Source organism: Misgurnus anguillicaudatus, chromosome 11 (assembly GCF_027580225.2).
Source record: "Misgurnus anguillicaudatus chromosome 11, ASM2758022v2, whole genome shotgun sequence".
Lineage (NCBI taxonomy): Eukaryota > Metazoa > Chordata > Actinopteri > Cypriniformes > Cobitidae > Misgurnus > Misgurnus anguillicaudatus.
In genome coordinates, this window is record NC_073347.2 from 7,653,030 (window position 1) to 7,668,257 (window position 15,228).

Here is a 15,228-nt window from a genome sequence, read left to right on the forward strand (position 1 = left end):
TTTTTGGATCCCTTTCGTGACAGTATTCAAACTTATTAGCAATGCTTAACTAATTATCTTGAAACCTTGACAATTTTGTGCAAAGAAATTCTTTTATTTCTCACGTCTTGAGAAATTTCTTTACCATGTGGTGCTATTTTGTCACCATTACATGAGAGTGGATTTTCTCTCTTAAATACCACCCTCAATTGCCAGTTATCCTGTGGCCACCTGTGTGATGATTCATCATTTTCTAGTGAATTCCTGTTTTTTGCTAACATATTCATCGGGGTGTACTCATTTTTGCATCACCCCATTTGATTTAAATTAGTTATTTTTGTAACCTAAAGATGGTCAGTGACTTTCACTCTTTTGTTAAAAAAATAAATGTTTGTAAAAAATAAAGTAAATTGGTCTCATATTTACTAACAAATGGAGAAAAATCTTAATTTTCAAAGAGTGTACTTATTTATGCTGTGCACTGTAGCACTTACTAAGTCACAACATTGTGTTTAGCATTGTAACAACATTTTACTTAATTTAATGTGTAATTTAATGTTGGGGTGTACATCTCAATTGTAACATCACAGTCGATGTTATGTTGAGATTGGCCTGTTTTCCAGCGGTCTTTGCATGCACAAGGTTTACATAAGGAGGAGGAAACTATCATGTTTGAGGCTCACTATATGTCAATCACAATGTACACAACTTTTATTATTCATCTATGACTTAGATAAATATAGTTGTTTATTCTACGGCACCTTTAATATTGACTGAATATGATTGTCAAAGATTGAAATCAATGTGAAATTAAACTTTTTTTTTAAGTCGCCATGAAACGGATGTCGCAATTGTTTTAAAAAAAACCCTGTGGTGATTTGTGTCCAAGTGAAACGGCTTCTGAAATGAAAAGAAAAAGGCAGGGCTGGACTTGAATTTGTCCATCGAGAACTGATTGGGAGTTGGGTCATTTTGCTATTCGCAGTGATCTCTTCCAGGCCCCGCCCACCTGCCATACCATATGACTGGAAGTAAAGAGGGATCATTTCTTTTGTGGGGAGGATATTTGCCTTTTTGATGAAAGATTATGATGGCACATAAAAAACACTCAAATCTAGGGCTGTCACGGTTATGATATTTGGCAGGCGGTTAGTTGTCAAAGAAATTGTGATGATTATTTGCCTGTTTTAGGGCTTTGATGATTATAGGGATTAAAGGCAGGGTAGGCAGGAATTATCTGGAAAGCTTTTTTGCAGATTTGTTTGAACTGTCTTTATATACCAATACATAATTAAAATGTAAGAACTCTGAAAAAGAGAGTATAAAAATCGAGTGTCTGTAGACCTCTCACCACTGTTTTAAACACAGCTCATTATTTCCATTCGGGACAAAACAAATGATTGGCTTGCACGACTATCACTCTCTCTCGCGACAATGGCACCACCCCTGTTGCTACGGGATCTGCCCACACCCGATTGATTTGAACATGCATGAGGCACTCTAGGAAGAGCAAAAGTACGGCAGAGAAAGAGCATTCAGAACTCACAGTACCTGCATATCCAGTCAGCGAAGGCAAACAAGGCAAATAAAGGAATAAACAAAGAAATCAAACGAGAGTAAATATCGCACAGCTTTTCCTTGAGTCGACGATGTGGTAGTGGTATTGTCTTTGGAGTGTAGTCCTCATCAGAGTCAACAATGCTTTCATCACGGAAACTCTTACATGCAAAACACCGTATGTTTTATGAATCTTCCACGAAATTCACCTACATCACAGATGTAACTGATGGTAATAAAAAAAACTTGTATCAATGCAATCTGTTTTAGCTTCGTCTTATAATTCGCTTGTTTGTTACCGAATCAAACAAAATATATTTTAAACTTTACCAGTATCGATATGCTAGCTTAATAGTGAGTACTAAAAGCCGTCCTATTTGTTTATATTCCTAGTGATAAAGTTAGGTGTGTTATTACATGTTATTGTGACATGATGTTACTACATGCATGGCTTTAGAAGAAAGGGAGGGAGGGAGTGGAGTGAATGGAAAAATGAGCTGTGCTTAAAACAATCGTGAGAGATCTACAGACACTCAAGTTTTATACTCTTTTTCAGAGTACTTACATATTGGTATATAAAGACAGTTTAAACAAATTTGTAAAAAAGTTTTTTTTTTTAAATAATTCCTGCCTATCCTGCCTTTAATTGTCTGTTTTATTGCTTTGACATTCAATTTTAATACTTTTTTCTTTATAAAATAATTTTCACATATTGTTGTGATTAAATATTTTGCAAGGTTTACCTGGTAGTAAATATTAACACACAACACATTTAAAATTAATCAAATACAGTCTTGTTTATACAGGGGCTGCAGCTCCCCCTTGTATTTTTTTAAAGAGATGTGCAATCATTGCGGTGATCTGAAATCGTCGCGATGAGGTCAAACAATCGCGACGATACGATTATTTAATCATTGTGACAGCCCTACTCACAGCTAACAGAAGTCATTTCTCAAAACTACCACAATATTCTGAAAACAAATTAGTTTTTAATTTTAATTTTATTGTGACTTTAACAGACAGGGTCACGTGTGGTTTATGTAAACCAAGGTAATGATAAGGCATTTAATAAATGAAACCAGAGTAATGGGATTTGGGTTTATTTAATTTCAGTTTAAGTTCAAAACAAAGAAAACAACATGAAGCACAGGATAAAACTGGACCATTGTTAACACATTTAGTCAGTGATGAAACATAAGTAGAGTGAGGGGGCAAAAACTGAATAGGAATCACTTTGCCCTTTAGTTCATTAATAACAGTCACGAAAGTAATAAAAGAAAGAGGATCATTTTCAATTAGGAATCAAAACTATCACCCATTAAAAGTAAAGTCACTGGCCTCACAGATGCTTGTGTTTACAGTATCTTGGGAGGCAGGGATATCAGGAGTCTCTCATTTCTCAGAGGTCTCAGACCCCCTCATCAAAAAGGCTCAACTATCACATTTCTCAAACAAGACTTGGACTGTGCGTGTATGAATTAACAAAATAAAACATTCAAAAATAAAATCCCCTTTAGAATGCACAAAAAGCCTAAATTCCAGTTTCAGTGCAAGTATTTCCCAATATAGCTCCAGGAGTCAAACCCCTGCCCCCCCAAATATTGTCCTTTCATTAAAAGCTTTACATTCCGACAACAAGCATTTAAAATTCGATATGGCATTTAAATTTCCCAATTTTAAAAGGAAAACAAGTATTGATTTGACAACAGGAAAGCAGCACTACAGCAATTCTTCTTTAGTTTCCTTTTAGTACTGCACATCCTTTAACTCCAGACGTGACGCCTGCAGTGGTCCATTGCCTGATACACAAAAAGGGAAGCTTTACTTAAAGGGGACATCTCACAAAACTTAAATGTCCAATAAATCTTTGGTGGCCCTAGAGTACGTATGTGAATTAAAAATTGAGGTGAGCGTAGTTGGATAGTGCAGATTAAGGGGCGGTATTATCCCCTTCTGACATCACAGGGGGAGACAAATTTCAATGACCTATTTTTTCACATGCTTGCAGAGAATGGTTTACCAAAACTAAGTTACTGGGTTGATTTTATTCACATTTTCTAGGTTGATAGAATCACTGGGGACCCAATTATAGCACTTATGAAAATCGCACTTTTCCATGTTTATGTCCCCTTTAAATCCCAACCTTTGACTGGAATATCATGATGGAAATGACAAGGAAATCATGATCATCAAACATGAATACTCACATTACAGCGTGAAGCGGTCTCAACGTTCTTACACCAGAATGCTGGTCCCCAGCTGCACTGGTCCAATCCCAGCAGCCTTTGCACAGCCTCAGGGCATGCTCCCAGCTTCTGTAAATCACAACACAAACACACAAGCTCAGACTGAGCTCATACTGGACCACGTTACAGTATGTTAAAGGGAGTAGTGTGTCAATCTTACCATGCAGACAAAGTCAGGATCCAGTGTTGTAAGCAGCAGCTGTACCAGCATAGGTTCATACTGTTGAACCAGCTGATTACACTGCAAATAAAAACACACGCACAGAGTTTAATTCGGACTGATGAAGAGCTCCCACCAGTGGTGATGAGATGTCATTGCTAAATAAGACGCACCTCATCTCGAACTGCTTCAGGCAGGAAGTTGCAGACCTTCATCACAGCCTCCTCGATCTCTGCTTGAGTGGCGTTCTGCTCCAAGATCCCATCCACATAACGCACGGCCATCTTACACACGTCGCAGAAACCACCTGACGTATACTTGGCCTTGTCCATTACAGCTGCAGTGCCAAAAATAACACATTAAATCTTAGAAATGAATGAATATTGTAATGGATTGTGTATTATTGAAACCTACGGATAAAGCCGTGTTTGGCCCCACTGCAGAGCCCGAGTAAAGTGCAAATGGTTTTAGGATCGGCCTCCTGCACGAGCAGCTCAATGATGGCCTTCCCGTAGGAGTCTATCAGATCCTTGCACTGAGCCGAGAGCGTGTCAGGCAAGATGCCACAGACCTTCTCCAGAACCTGCACGATCTGTTCCTGAAAAAAAAACATGCAAGATGAGCTAAAATGTACATCAGCAAGCCAAAGGCCTTCTTTTTGACAAACATGGGACCTCATACCTCAGATGTTTTATCCTGAAGCAAACTCTCAACCTCCTTCATCACAAATTCGCAGACGGCGCACTGTGGAGAATCACGAACACGCATCATCTCCTGTTAAAACAAGCAGGAAGACAAACTTAAGGAAACATACATTTACACACACTTATCTCGTTTATTTTTTTGAAACCGTACGGTTCCTCCCTAGCAGGTTTGGTCACGGCAGGCTTTTCTAGTTTGGTAGCAGGGAACATCTTAGCAGGAATGGATTTGGCGGGCATCAGCAGCTCCATACGTACGGATTTGGATTCAGATGCACAGAAACCAGAACGACTGCAGATGTCTTTAGGTTGCTATAATTGAATTTCATGAAAGAGACACAAGTTCAGCATTTCATCCAGCATTTAAAAAAAAACAAGCAGTTGTCCTTAGACATGCATTGTGAATGGCACAATTATGCAACATCGCCCATGAGGTCACGCAGCATCCATAGCCCTGCCAGTCTGCAGGCAGCCACGCATGCAAAACATAGGCCACATGCATGATGTACTGTATGATTAGATGGAGTGAAGGAGAAGCCACATCTGCTGATGGTCTAGATAGAGGTCCCAACTTATTCAGAGCACAGGTAACCTTCAATGAAGTGGATCAGTTGCCAAGGGTAGGGATGGGAATCTTAAGGAATTTGACATTTGGGTTTCGATCATAACAGTGAATAACAAATATAGGGGTGGTTTCCCAGACAGGGTTTAGATTAATCCAGGACTAGGCCTTAGTTATATTGGGACACTAAAGTAGTTTTTCCCAAACAAACAATATTGGTGTGCATTTCGAGTGTAAAAAGTGGCACGGATATAAATCAAGACGTTTTTAAATGAAGGCAGCTCAAACATGCATTATAGTCTGAGACTAGGATAAGGCCTGTCTGTAAAACCAGCCCATAAAGTTGTTTATAGTTTGAGATTAAGGTAATGGATCAGCTCTCAGGATAGGGACGCACCAAACGGATGCAAAAGTATCACAGACCATGAGATTGGCTTAAATTGCACACGTGCTGGCTGCATCTGGTTCCTAAGTTGCCCTGACACACCAAACAGATCGCTGCCAAGTAGCACGTTAGTTTTATGCCTTTGTAAGATGAGAAAACTTTTCACACCAGCAGATGTAAGTAGAAACCGAGAGTTAGTGAATGCTGGGATACAAATGTAAACAGAAGCCCACCGAGAGTTAGTGAATGCTGGGATACAAATATAAACAGAAGCCCTGTCCCAAATGGCACCCTAAATACAGTTTATTTAACGAAGTTCGGGAGGAGCATGGTCATGTAATGCAACCAATTTAGAGAGCGAGAGAGATTTATATAGCCGTCCTTGAAAGTTTTTTGCAGCATCCCTCCTCCACCCACATCAATGCCCTTTGTTTTGCCTACAATGCCTTAAGGGACATTCCACTTTTTTTGAAAATATGCTCATCTTCCAGCTCCCCCAGGGTCAAACACCTGAATCCCTCCGCCCTGGAATCCACTCAGCCGATCTCCGGGTCTGGCGCCAGCACCCCCAGCATAGCTCAGCATAGTCCATTGAATCTGACTAGACCATTAGCATCGTGCTTACAAAATAAGAGTTTGGATATTTTTCCTATTCAAAACTTGACTCTACTGTAGTTACATCGTGTACTAAGACCAACGGAAAAATAAAAACTCAGATTTTCTAGACAGGAACTATACTCTCATTCTGGCATAATAATCAAGGACTTTGCTGCTGTAACATGGCTGCAGCAAGCATAGCGATACTACGCACTGACCGAAAATAGTCCCCTGCTATTAAAAGTAACCAAGGTGACCATTTTCGGGCAGTGCGCAATATCACTACGCCCGCTGCAACCATGCATAACAGCAGGTTATTTTTTTGCGCAATGCTAATGGTCTAATCAGACTCAATAGACCGTGCCATGCTAAAAGTGGTAGCGCCAGACCCGAAGATCAGCCGAATGGACTCCAAAATGGCAAAAACCAAATGTCCAACTCCAGGGTTGCTGGAAAATGAGCATATTTAAAAAAAAAAGTGGAATGTCTCTAAGCTAATCCCTGTCCGGGAAACCATCCCTACAATCTTCCTTCAAGTCTGCACTTTTGTGATGTAACACCACTTGTGTGCATTAAGAGCAACTAGCAGATAGGAGCCAAGTGCTGGACCCGGTGAGTAGAGCATGAAAATGCTGCAGTAAAACAACAAATGGTGGTATGGTGAAAGGGTATTTTTAGTGTAACAGTCGAGATGGCAGAAGAATGCAGATATTCAGGAAACACTAACAGAGCCAATGTCACACACGTTTACAGCATTTTTATTATTAAATGTGTAAAGGTTCTGAATAAATGGATGTTTTAGATTCCCAACCCTACCTACTCTCAAGACATGTGCCATTTATGTTAAAATTAATGATTAGTTAACTACAAACCAACATCAAAACCAAACGGTTAGCTCTATCCTAACAGCCTGCATTCAGTGTAAATGACAGCACAGCCGAACGACGGTGCGAGCTAAAATAACACACGCAGCTCAGAGAGACCTACCTGTCCCTGGAGACCAGAACAAAAACCAAAAGAGAGACAGAAAAGAAAATGAGGGTGGGAATAAAACAGAAAAACAAGTGATTAGAGATGTGAATTAAGCTGGCAGACAAGCAGAGTGGCTTAACAAGACCACCAACAAAAGCAGCCTTGTTCATTTGAACGCAAAACTGCGACAAGCTTTACATATTAAAACATTTGCTATGGTCTCTCAAGAAGGGGAAGTCAGGCACTCGTTTCGCAATGGAAGGTGAACGGAACGGCTTGAACGACTGCACAAATAAACACAGCAGTCAACCACAAACCACTTACCATAGACATGAGCTGCTGGATGACCAGTGGGCCGTACTGGCTAATGTACTGTTTGCACTGTTGAAAAAGTAGAAATGAGATTAATCACAATACACAAAGAGGAATTATACTGCAGAATATAAAGAATACAAGCATGATATTCGCACATATCAGATAAGCCGGGTCCCAGTTGATCACACTGGTTCTCCGCTTGTGATAGAAGAGAGTTGATAAATGAGGAGTTGGATTTAGCCTGGTCCTGAAGATCAGTGATAAAAGTTATGCAGTCCTGGCACACGTCCCCAGTCAACTGCAGACATAAAACATCACAAGTTAACAAATGGCTCTTAAAAACAATGCATGTAATACAGCTATTAATAGAAAAAAAATCACATTCAATTTTTATTTAATAACGTGCCTACCCAAAGTTACTAATATTCTGAATTTAGGGCTGCAGAACTAAATTGCAACTAATCATTTGTAGAATAAAAGTTTGTGTTTGCATCATGTGTGTGTGTGTGTACAGTGTATAATAATTATACTTTTTTTTTCTTAAAAATACTACAGGTATTCATTCATACACACGCAATAAAAACATTATTATTATTATTATTGTTTTTTATTCATTATTGTTATTATTATTGTTATTATTATTGTTATTGTTATCATTATTGTTATCATTATTGTTATCATTATTGTTATCATTATTATTATTATTAAAAATATTAAAATATAATAATATTGTATAAAAAATATATAATAATAATAATAATAATAATAATAATAATAATAATAATAATAAAATAAAAAAATATATATAAAAAGACTACACACACACGTAAATATTTCTTAAATATATAGACATGCATTTTTGTGCATTTATATATACTCAATAATTATACACAATACACACAAATGATGCAAACAAAAACTTATTCTCCAAATGATTAGTTGCGATTATTTATGTAGCCCTTATTATGATCCCACCTATGCAAGTCCACTAGATTCCTTTGAATCAGAACAAAGTCGGGCAAATAAGTATTAGCGTGACATCTATGTTTATAAACACACACCAGTGTGCGATTTAATCGTGACTCCTCAGCTGTTTGGAGGTCTTCTTGACTATTTCCTGGGGGTAAAGCAGTTGAGGGATGTTGAGAAGATGTGGGTCGGCACGCTGGGTCAGGTCCATTTGAGGAATCTCATTGGACATGAGCTGTGCTTTACCCAGAGCTTCCTGCTGCGAGACGCACAGCCCCAGAGCACCGCACGCCACACCGGGGTCACTCTGTGAGGAGAGGGGAACAAAGTATTTGGTAAGCACGAGTGGAATGTAAACAGACATAGGACCATCATGGTCATAATCATCTTGATCACCAAGATGAGGGTGCTTTGTAGCATTTTAAGCACCGACCTAAACCCTAGTACGTGGCCTGTGAAAAAAATCTGCCTCTTCTCCAAAAGAGGCAGATTGTGAAAGAGCTAAAAAGTGTTTTTACTTTCAATACCTCTTTCCATTAACAAAAAGGTCAGATTGCGTTATGAAATAAGCTAAAGGGGAAGAGAAGAATGTTGAGCTCACTCAGCTCTCCTTGGATGATCCCCATGATAACAGGGAAGTAGTTGTCCACAATGTCCTTGCACTGAGCAGCCAAGCCCTCATCTGGGATCAGCTGACAGGCCTTCTCAATGTAACCGAGGATCTCACTCTAGATTTAACACAAAGCATTTAGATTCAGAGTCTACGTCAAACGATTCACAACTTTAGTATCATGATGTGAGAAATACCTCTGTGGAATTGTCCTTCAGCAGCTGCTCCACAACCACCAGCACCTCTTTGCACAGATCACACGGCACAGATTTCTACAAGAGAGTATTGGAGACTTATTCTTCATGAATTATTCACTATTAAAGTAAAGCAGTTTGGAGAATCAGGCCAACCCACCATCTGAGGTTTGTTCCACACATTCTGTTGGCAGTGCGGGACTGCGCCACAAAGAGAAGCGGTCTTGGCATTTTGGCACCAGTAGGGGGGGCCGTTGGCACACTGCTCTGTACCCAGTAAGGGTGTTGCCACAGCTAGTAAAGGAAAAAGATTGTGTTTTATTTTGAACATGGTCATTCACAATATTCAAATGCATTTGCAGTATGCAGCATGTAACTGTATCCCACAATGCAATGTGCTGACTGAGCTGCCAAAATACAAACAAACTAAACCTTTCAGGGTTTCACAACCTGATTTTTAACACCAAGCTGTGATTAAGTCGGTTGCAGGATTAAGATGTGATCAAAATATAAAACCACAAAAGGGAAACATAAAGGGAACAAACACTAGATAATCAAATCTCGAAAGATCTACTTTAAAAAAATAAGAAAACGATCTGAAACTTTTGCATACTGGAAAGTCCCAACAGAGGTTATTGGGTGAATGCGCAGTTAAAAAGTAAAAATACATTGCAAAAACCCAGTAACAGAAAGAGTTTTCTTTTAGGCAGCTCAAGCATTAAAAAAAAACATGTGGTACTAAAATTATGTTGAGAGCTGCACAAATATTTCAATGCATACATATGCCGTGTCATCTCACATGACACAAAAATTTTGATCGAGCACATGATCTAGTCACCGTTTTCACCAGCTAAGTAATGCACAAAAGATAAACCAACACTGAGAGTGAGTCAAGTTCACTCAAGTGACTAACGCTGAATTTTGATGAAGTTTAAGTGTAGAAATCATCCCATCAGTAATGAGTCAACATCTCATGATCCAGTATGAAACTGTGCTGTCTAATCAAACTAAAAGTGACAATGATATCAATGCCATCTCAGATATCATTTACACCTTATTTGTTAAACCACAAAGCTTCCTAAAACTTAGTGCTGGAAAGTCCCGAGGCTGTCTAGCTTACTGGTTTCAACTAAGTTGTTTATAATAAAACAATGAAATAAGCAAAGTGCAAACACTAAACTGGGCTGGCTATGGTTTTATTGCTTAAAGCATTTAAACAAAGAACTAGCCGTAAATCTGCGTCATTTATGGAGTTGCATGGCCACAATGTTCATGTTATAAAGTGTATCGTCCATAAACCACATGTAACCTATTTTTCTTAATAATAAAAATGAACTAGAAGTTATTCACTGTGAATGGTATTTAATGATAATTAGGGATACACCGAAAAAAAATCTTGGACGAAGCCGAATAAAATGAAACACTCAACTGAATACCGAACACTTTTCATTTTCCTAATTATTTTGCCATTTATATCACCATTGTAAAGGCTGCATTTTCAGAATTTCCTTTTAACTATATTTATTTCTCATTATTTAACAATGAACAGGAGACATTATAGGGCCATTTACACCGGGTCACTTCTCTGATCGGAAAGCTGATTTGTTAAAACCGTTTCATTTACATTTATATGGCCACATAAATAAGTCTTGGCTAAATGGATATTCATCCGATATTCTACTTATAACAAAACGCAAATACATATTGATTACTCCAACTCTGCGTTGGTTGCTAGCTGATCACGTCAAAAGCCTCATTGCTCAGTAAAATTTATTTTTCACTTGTTTGGCTGAACACGGAAAGAGTTTTTTTTGCTATTTTTGGCCGAATAAATTTCAGTTGTTGAACATTCGGTGCATCCTTATGATGTTCTCCAGGAAAGATAACAGTCGTTTTTGTAGCTCATTAAAAATAAGAGGTTACATACATTTTTAAACGATAAAAAGGCATTAAAAAGCACTTATGCATTGAATAAGTTTGCTATAAACGTATAACAAACATGAAAAGAAATGTCTGCAAGAACTTCAAAACCCTTCATAGAAATGAGAAATGAGGATGAGAAACCTAAAGCAGCCATTAGTCATTAAATAAGGGAATAAAAGAAGTGAAAACATGAACCTAGTTCTGAAACAACATGTTGATAAAACTCTGGACAGAAAATTAAAAAAAACACTTCCTGTAATTCTATAGTATCATTTTGCAAACAAAGGTGGGTACATTTGTACCTGTGCAACGCTTAAACTGATTTAATTTACCATGTCAGCATTTAGACACATCTTAACTGTTTGTTTTGCATATTCATCTAAGTCAATCAAATCAATAAATGATTGCATTTCTCTTCATCAAGATCATGGTGTTAGTGTGTTAAAGTGACGCAATCATGACAAGGAAATGATCCTCCACAGACGAAACCAAAACAGCTTTTAACAGTTTTAACAGCTGCTAAAGGAAATATTAATAAACCCCAACTTAAAAATGTAAAACAAAGAACCGGTTAAAACATCTGCGCAACAACGCACCGAGTTAGTGCATTAGTAGTGTCTGCCTAGCCAGTCTGCTAAAGGTACGACAAACGAAACATTTGAAAACAGACAACCTAGCAGGAAACCACTATTTGTTGAGATTACAACAAAATACAAGATAATTTGTTTATTTATCAGTAAAATAACAAATGTAAGCGCGCGCGCGACCGTAAGTAACCTACATGACATGTTTACCAATCAACCTCCGCCATTAACGTTAGCTACTGAACATTTCTGTGACTAAACATACCACAAACCATCTAGAAACAGTGAAACTCAATCATATATTACCAGTGGAGATGAAAAGCAGGGTGAGTAACATCATGGGTTGATATAAAGCCTTCTCTGGATTGTGGTGAAGTCTTGTCGGGAACAGTCGGGGATGTTTATGCTGCAGTGTCGCGTGATGAGTCTTTATGCTGATCTCACTGTCAGCTGACTTCTGTACAACCACGTGACCGGGGCGTGTCCACACAGGACTGAATTAATACAAAAGTTTTACAAAGTATATACAATCGCTTCTTTAATATATATTATTAAATGTTATATTTGATTTATTGCCGTAGTGACTGGGGCTAGTTGTCACTTGTTTTTATGGGTGCGTTCGACTTCATGCGGCCTTACAAGAACCGACAGGAGGATGACGTCAAAGTACCGCGAGAGCCGCTCGAGAATCATAAAGTAAAGTCTAATTTCTAAACACTCTCGCGGTACTTTGACGTCATCGGACTTTAAATGTTAGTTTTAATGGTGCCGCATGAAATCGAATAAACCCCAGCAGTGGTTTTAACCACTTAGTTCGAAATCAAAATTTAAAACATAGCCTTCATTATTCAGGTTTTCTTTATTGATCTTTTTGCTGTGGAGTCAAAAATGTCTAAAGATTAAAAGGTGAATATGAGAGAAAAGTTCAGAATGTCACATTTAAATTTCCACCTGTTTTAACATATACATTTTTACACTTAATCAAAAACGTTCATTAAATTTGTCCTAACACTAGGACGTCTATTGGGTATTGGTTTTAAGAAAACTTTGAGGAAAAGTTTTGATGTACTTCACTAGTGTGTGCATATATATATATATATATATATCCTACTGTGCAAAAGTCTAAGGCCACCGGGACCAGCTTTGTTGTTTTAGCAAAGTTTTAATGTCCATCCATATTTATTTTTCACTATTTTTTTAAGATGCAAACAGAAAATATAGGAAATATGTACACAAAATTAAAAACAAAAATTCTTTAAAACTGTCTTCTTCAGGCATCAGTCAGTATTTAGTGTGACTTCTCTTGGCACAGAACACATCTTAAGCTTTTTTGAGGAGACTGAAGTCCTGAAGTCATTCGATTAAAAAATTAGGTTTTAATTTTATTTAGGTTTAGGAGATCCTGCAGTTTCCTGCTATTGCTCAAGTGGAAGGGGAGTTTACCATAAATACTTGACACTTCAGCTTATACTTTTATATTGTTTTTAATACTATATACAACTTTTCTGTATTTTCTGGTTGTATTCTAATAAAGAGACTGAGAAATAATTATATATTATCACTATATAATTGCAAAAACAACTAATTTAATTCTGGCATGGTGGCCTAAGACTTTTGCACAGTACTATACTAGTCTTAGGCCACCATGCCAGAATTAAATTCAAGAACAATACATATAAATAATATAAAATCCAGAACTAAATCCAGAAGACAAAAATATGGACTTTGCATTGTTAATAGCAGCTACTTACTTCTTTTGCTTAAATTGATTAATTTACTCCATAAACTGATTTAACTTGATTCAATCAACCTTTGTGTGTGTAAACTGATGGCTTTAACTTCTCTAATTAGTTTATTCTATTGTCTTTAAAACTTTTGCTTAGTGTGAATGCCGACAGTTCAATACTGTTACAGTCTCTAGGACAAATCTCTAGGTTGAATTAGCAATACATGTAAATATGAGATATTTGAACCACTTTGTTCTGTTGCAAAAACATCACAGCCTGAGATCTTTCATTTGGACATTTCTTTCTTTCACATTTATTCAAGAATTCTGAGTATGCAATGACAAAGGCATTTTTTGAATTGTTCTGTCAAACTAAACACTCTACATAAATAGCTTAAATACACTTCTCCAGCTATAAAAAAGAATGCAGATATTTATTAGTCCATCTGGTTGCAAAAGTGGCTCCAATAATTCATGAGATGAGGCAAACTTCACAAGCCTGGCAAAAAAAAGAAATATATTTATACACCACAGACAATAACAGCAACAAATCTATTCAACTAATAGACAGAAGAGACAGAAACTTTAAAAAGCATTTGGACACTTATCACTCACTTATCGCCCTGTTATTATTTATACTCAATCTTATGTCTTACCAAACTCATATGCCTTAAATTTTCTTTAAAATTGAGAATTGTTGGTATCTGGTCTCATGGTGATGCATGTTACCATCATTTTCACACAGATGTAGATTACATTGACATAGCTATATTGCACTAACATCTGACAACTAAGTTAAATAGTGTCCAAATATTGAAAACTGAACCCCTGAAGTATGTTTGCCTACATTTTAAACAGTTTATCCAGTTTCTTTTTTTTTTTGCTATAATCTGCTCGTATTTGTTTAACTTTTCTAATATACATCTACACCACAGTCTAAATCATGTTGTAATCAGGAAGGCTTACATTTATTGAAATGTGGCGTGCTTAGATTTCTCTGGTGCTGGGCCACAGCACTGCGCTTTGGAAATGTCAATGTCTTTCTTCAAAACCGTCGGTCGCAAAACGTCAATGTCCCGTTCAAGGTGATCTAACAGCCCACTAACGATATTCGGCGAGGAGTGAAAGTCAATGGTGAAGTATCCACCATGCGTGTGGCGACCGTCGTGTTTGGAGATCTTGTAGGGCAGCCTCCGATCACCCAGACTCTCAAGACCTCGGACTATCGCCCCCCGCTCGAACAGAGTCTCTACCGTCCGCCGGAGGACAGCCGCAGTCTCCGGCCTCTGCATCGCCTTTAAGATCAAACAGAGCTCATATCGCGGCATCTTTAAAAACTATACGGGCAGTTTACATCAATTAATGTGAAGAACAAACTCGTATGAAGGTACAGATACAGCAGGTCTGAGCAACATGCGCGTGTCTTGACCTAGACATACAGATGAAAACACATATGTTTGGTTGATGTGCGCCACCTACAGTATTGGAGTAAAACAAGTTCATAAGATTACAGATCCACTTTTATTCTACGATTTTTGAAATGTTTTTACTTTTGACAAAATCATTTATTTATCTATTTATGCATTCGTGTATTTATTCCTATACTAATTTATTTATGCATTTATTTATTTTTATTAATTTCTCCATTTATGTGTGTATTTATTCATTTATCCTTAGATATTTTTTGTCCTCCAGATTTAACAAATCTCTTTTCCAAAAAAGATATGACATTTTTCCACTAAGCACAA

General features: G+C 37.5%; 2 protein-coding genes across 2 annotated transcripts; both read right to left on the reverse strand.

The window, feature by feature from the left end:
• Nucleotides 1–2,620: 2,620 nt before the first annotated feature.
• psap (prosaposin) lies at nucleotides 2,621–12,221 on the reverse strand. The gene is made up of 14 exons (XM_073872935.1): nucleotides 12,061–12,221; nucleotides 9,408–9,541; nucleotides 9,251–9,325; nucleotides 9,040–9,171; nucleotides 8,565–8,744; nucleotides 7,626–7,772; nucleotides 7,484–7,537; nucleotides 4,803–4,955; nucleotides 4,624–4,713; nucleotides 4,357–4,540; nucleotides 4,116–4,279; nucleotides 3,943–4,023; nucleotides 3,744–3,851; nucleotides 2,621–3,335 (listed from the first exon to the last, which is right to left on the reverse strand). The coding sequence occupies exons 1-14, from the start codon at nucleotides 12,092–12,094 to the stop codon at nucleotides 3,300–3,302; spliced, it is 1,572 nt and encodes a 523-aa protein (XP_073729036.1). The 5' UTR covers nucleotides 12,095–12,221; the 3' UTR covers nucleotides 2,621–3,299.
• A 1,544-nt stretch (nucleotides 12,222–13,765) lies between these two features.
• Nucleotides 13,766–14,946, reverse strand: mrps6 (mitochondrial ribosomal protein S6). Its single transcript, XM_055170271.2, has 2 exons — nucleotides 14,447–14,946; nucleotides 13,766–13,979 (listed from the first exon to the last, which is right to left on the reverse strand). Exon 1 carries the CDS (start codon nucleotides 14,806–14,808, stop codon nucleotides 14,449–14,451), a length of 360 nt encoding a protein of 119 aa, XP_055026246.1. The 5' UTR covers nucleotides 14,809–14,946; the 3' UTR covers nucleotides 13,766–13,979; nucleotides 14,447–14,448.
• Nucleotides 14,947–15,228: the final 282 nt, after the last annotated feature.

Excerpts from the sequence above, each read along its gene's own strand:
- psap (XM_073872935.1), bottom strand. The coding sequence starts at position 12,094 with ATGATGTTACTCACCCTGCTTTTCATCTCCACTG. Across the intron at positions 8,745-9,039 it reads TCCAAGGAGAGCTGAGTGAG|CCCGGTGTGGCGTGCGGTGC; the intron begins CTCAACATTCTT and ends TCACAGAGTGAC. Across the intron at positions 4,956-7,483 it reads TCCAGCAGCTCATGTCTATG|CAACCTAAAGACATCTGCAG; the intron begins GTAAGTGGTTTG and ends ATTCAATTATAG.
- mrps6 (XM_055170271.2), bottom strand. The coding sequence starts at position 14,808 with ATGCCGCGATATGAGCTCTGTTTGATCTTAAAGGCGATGCAGAGGCCG.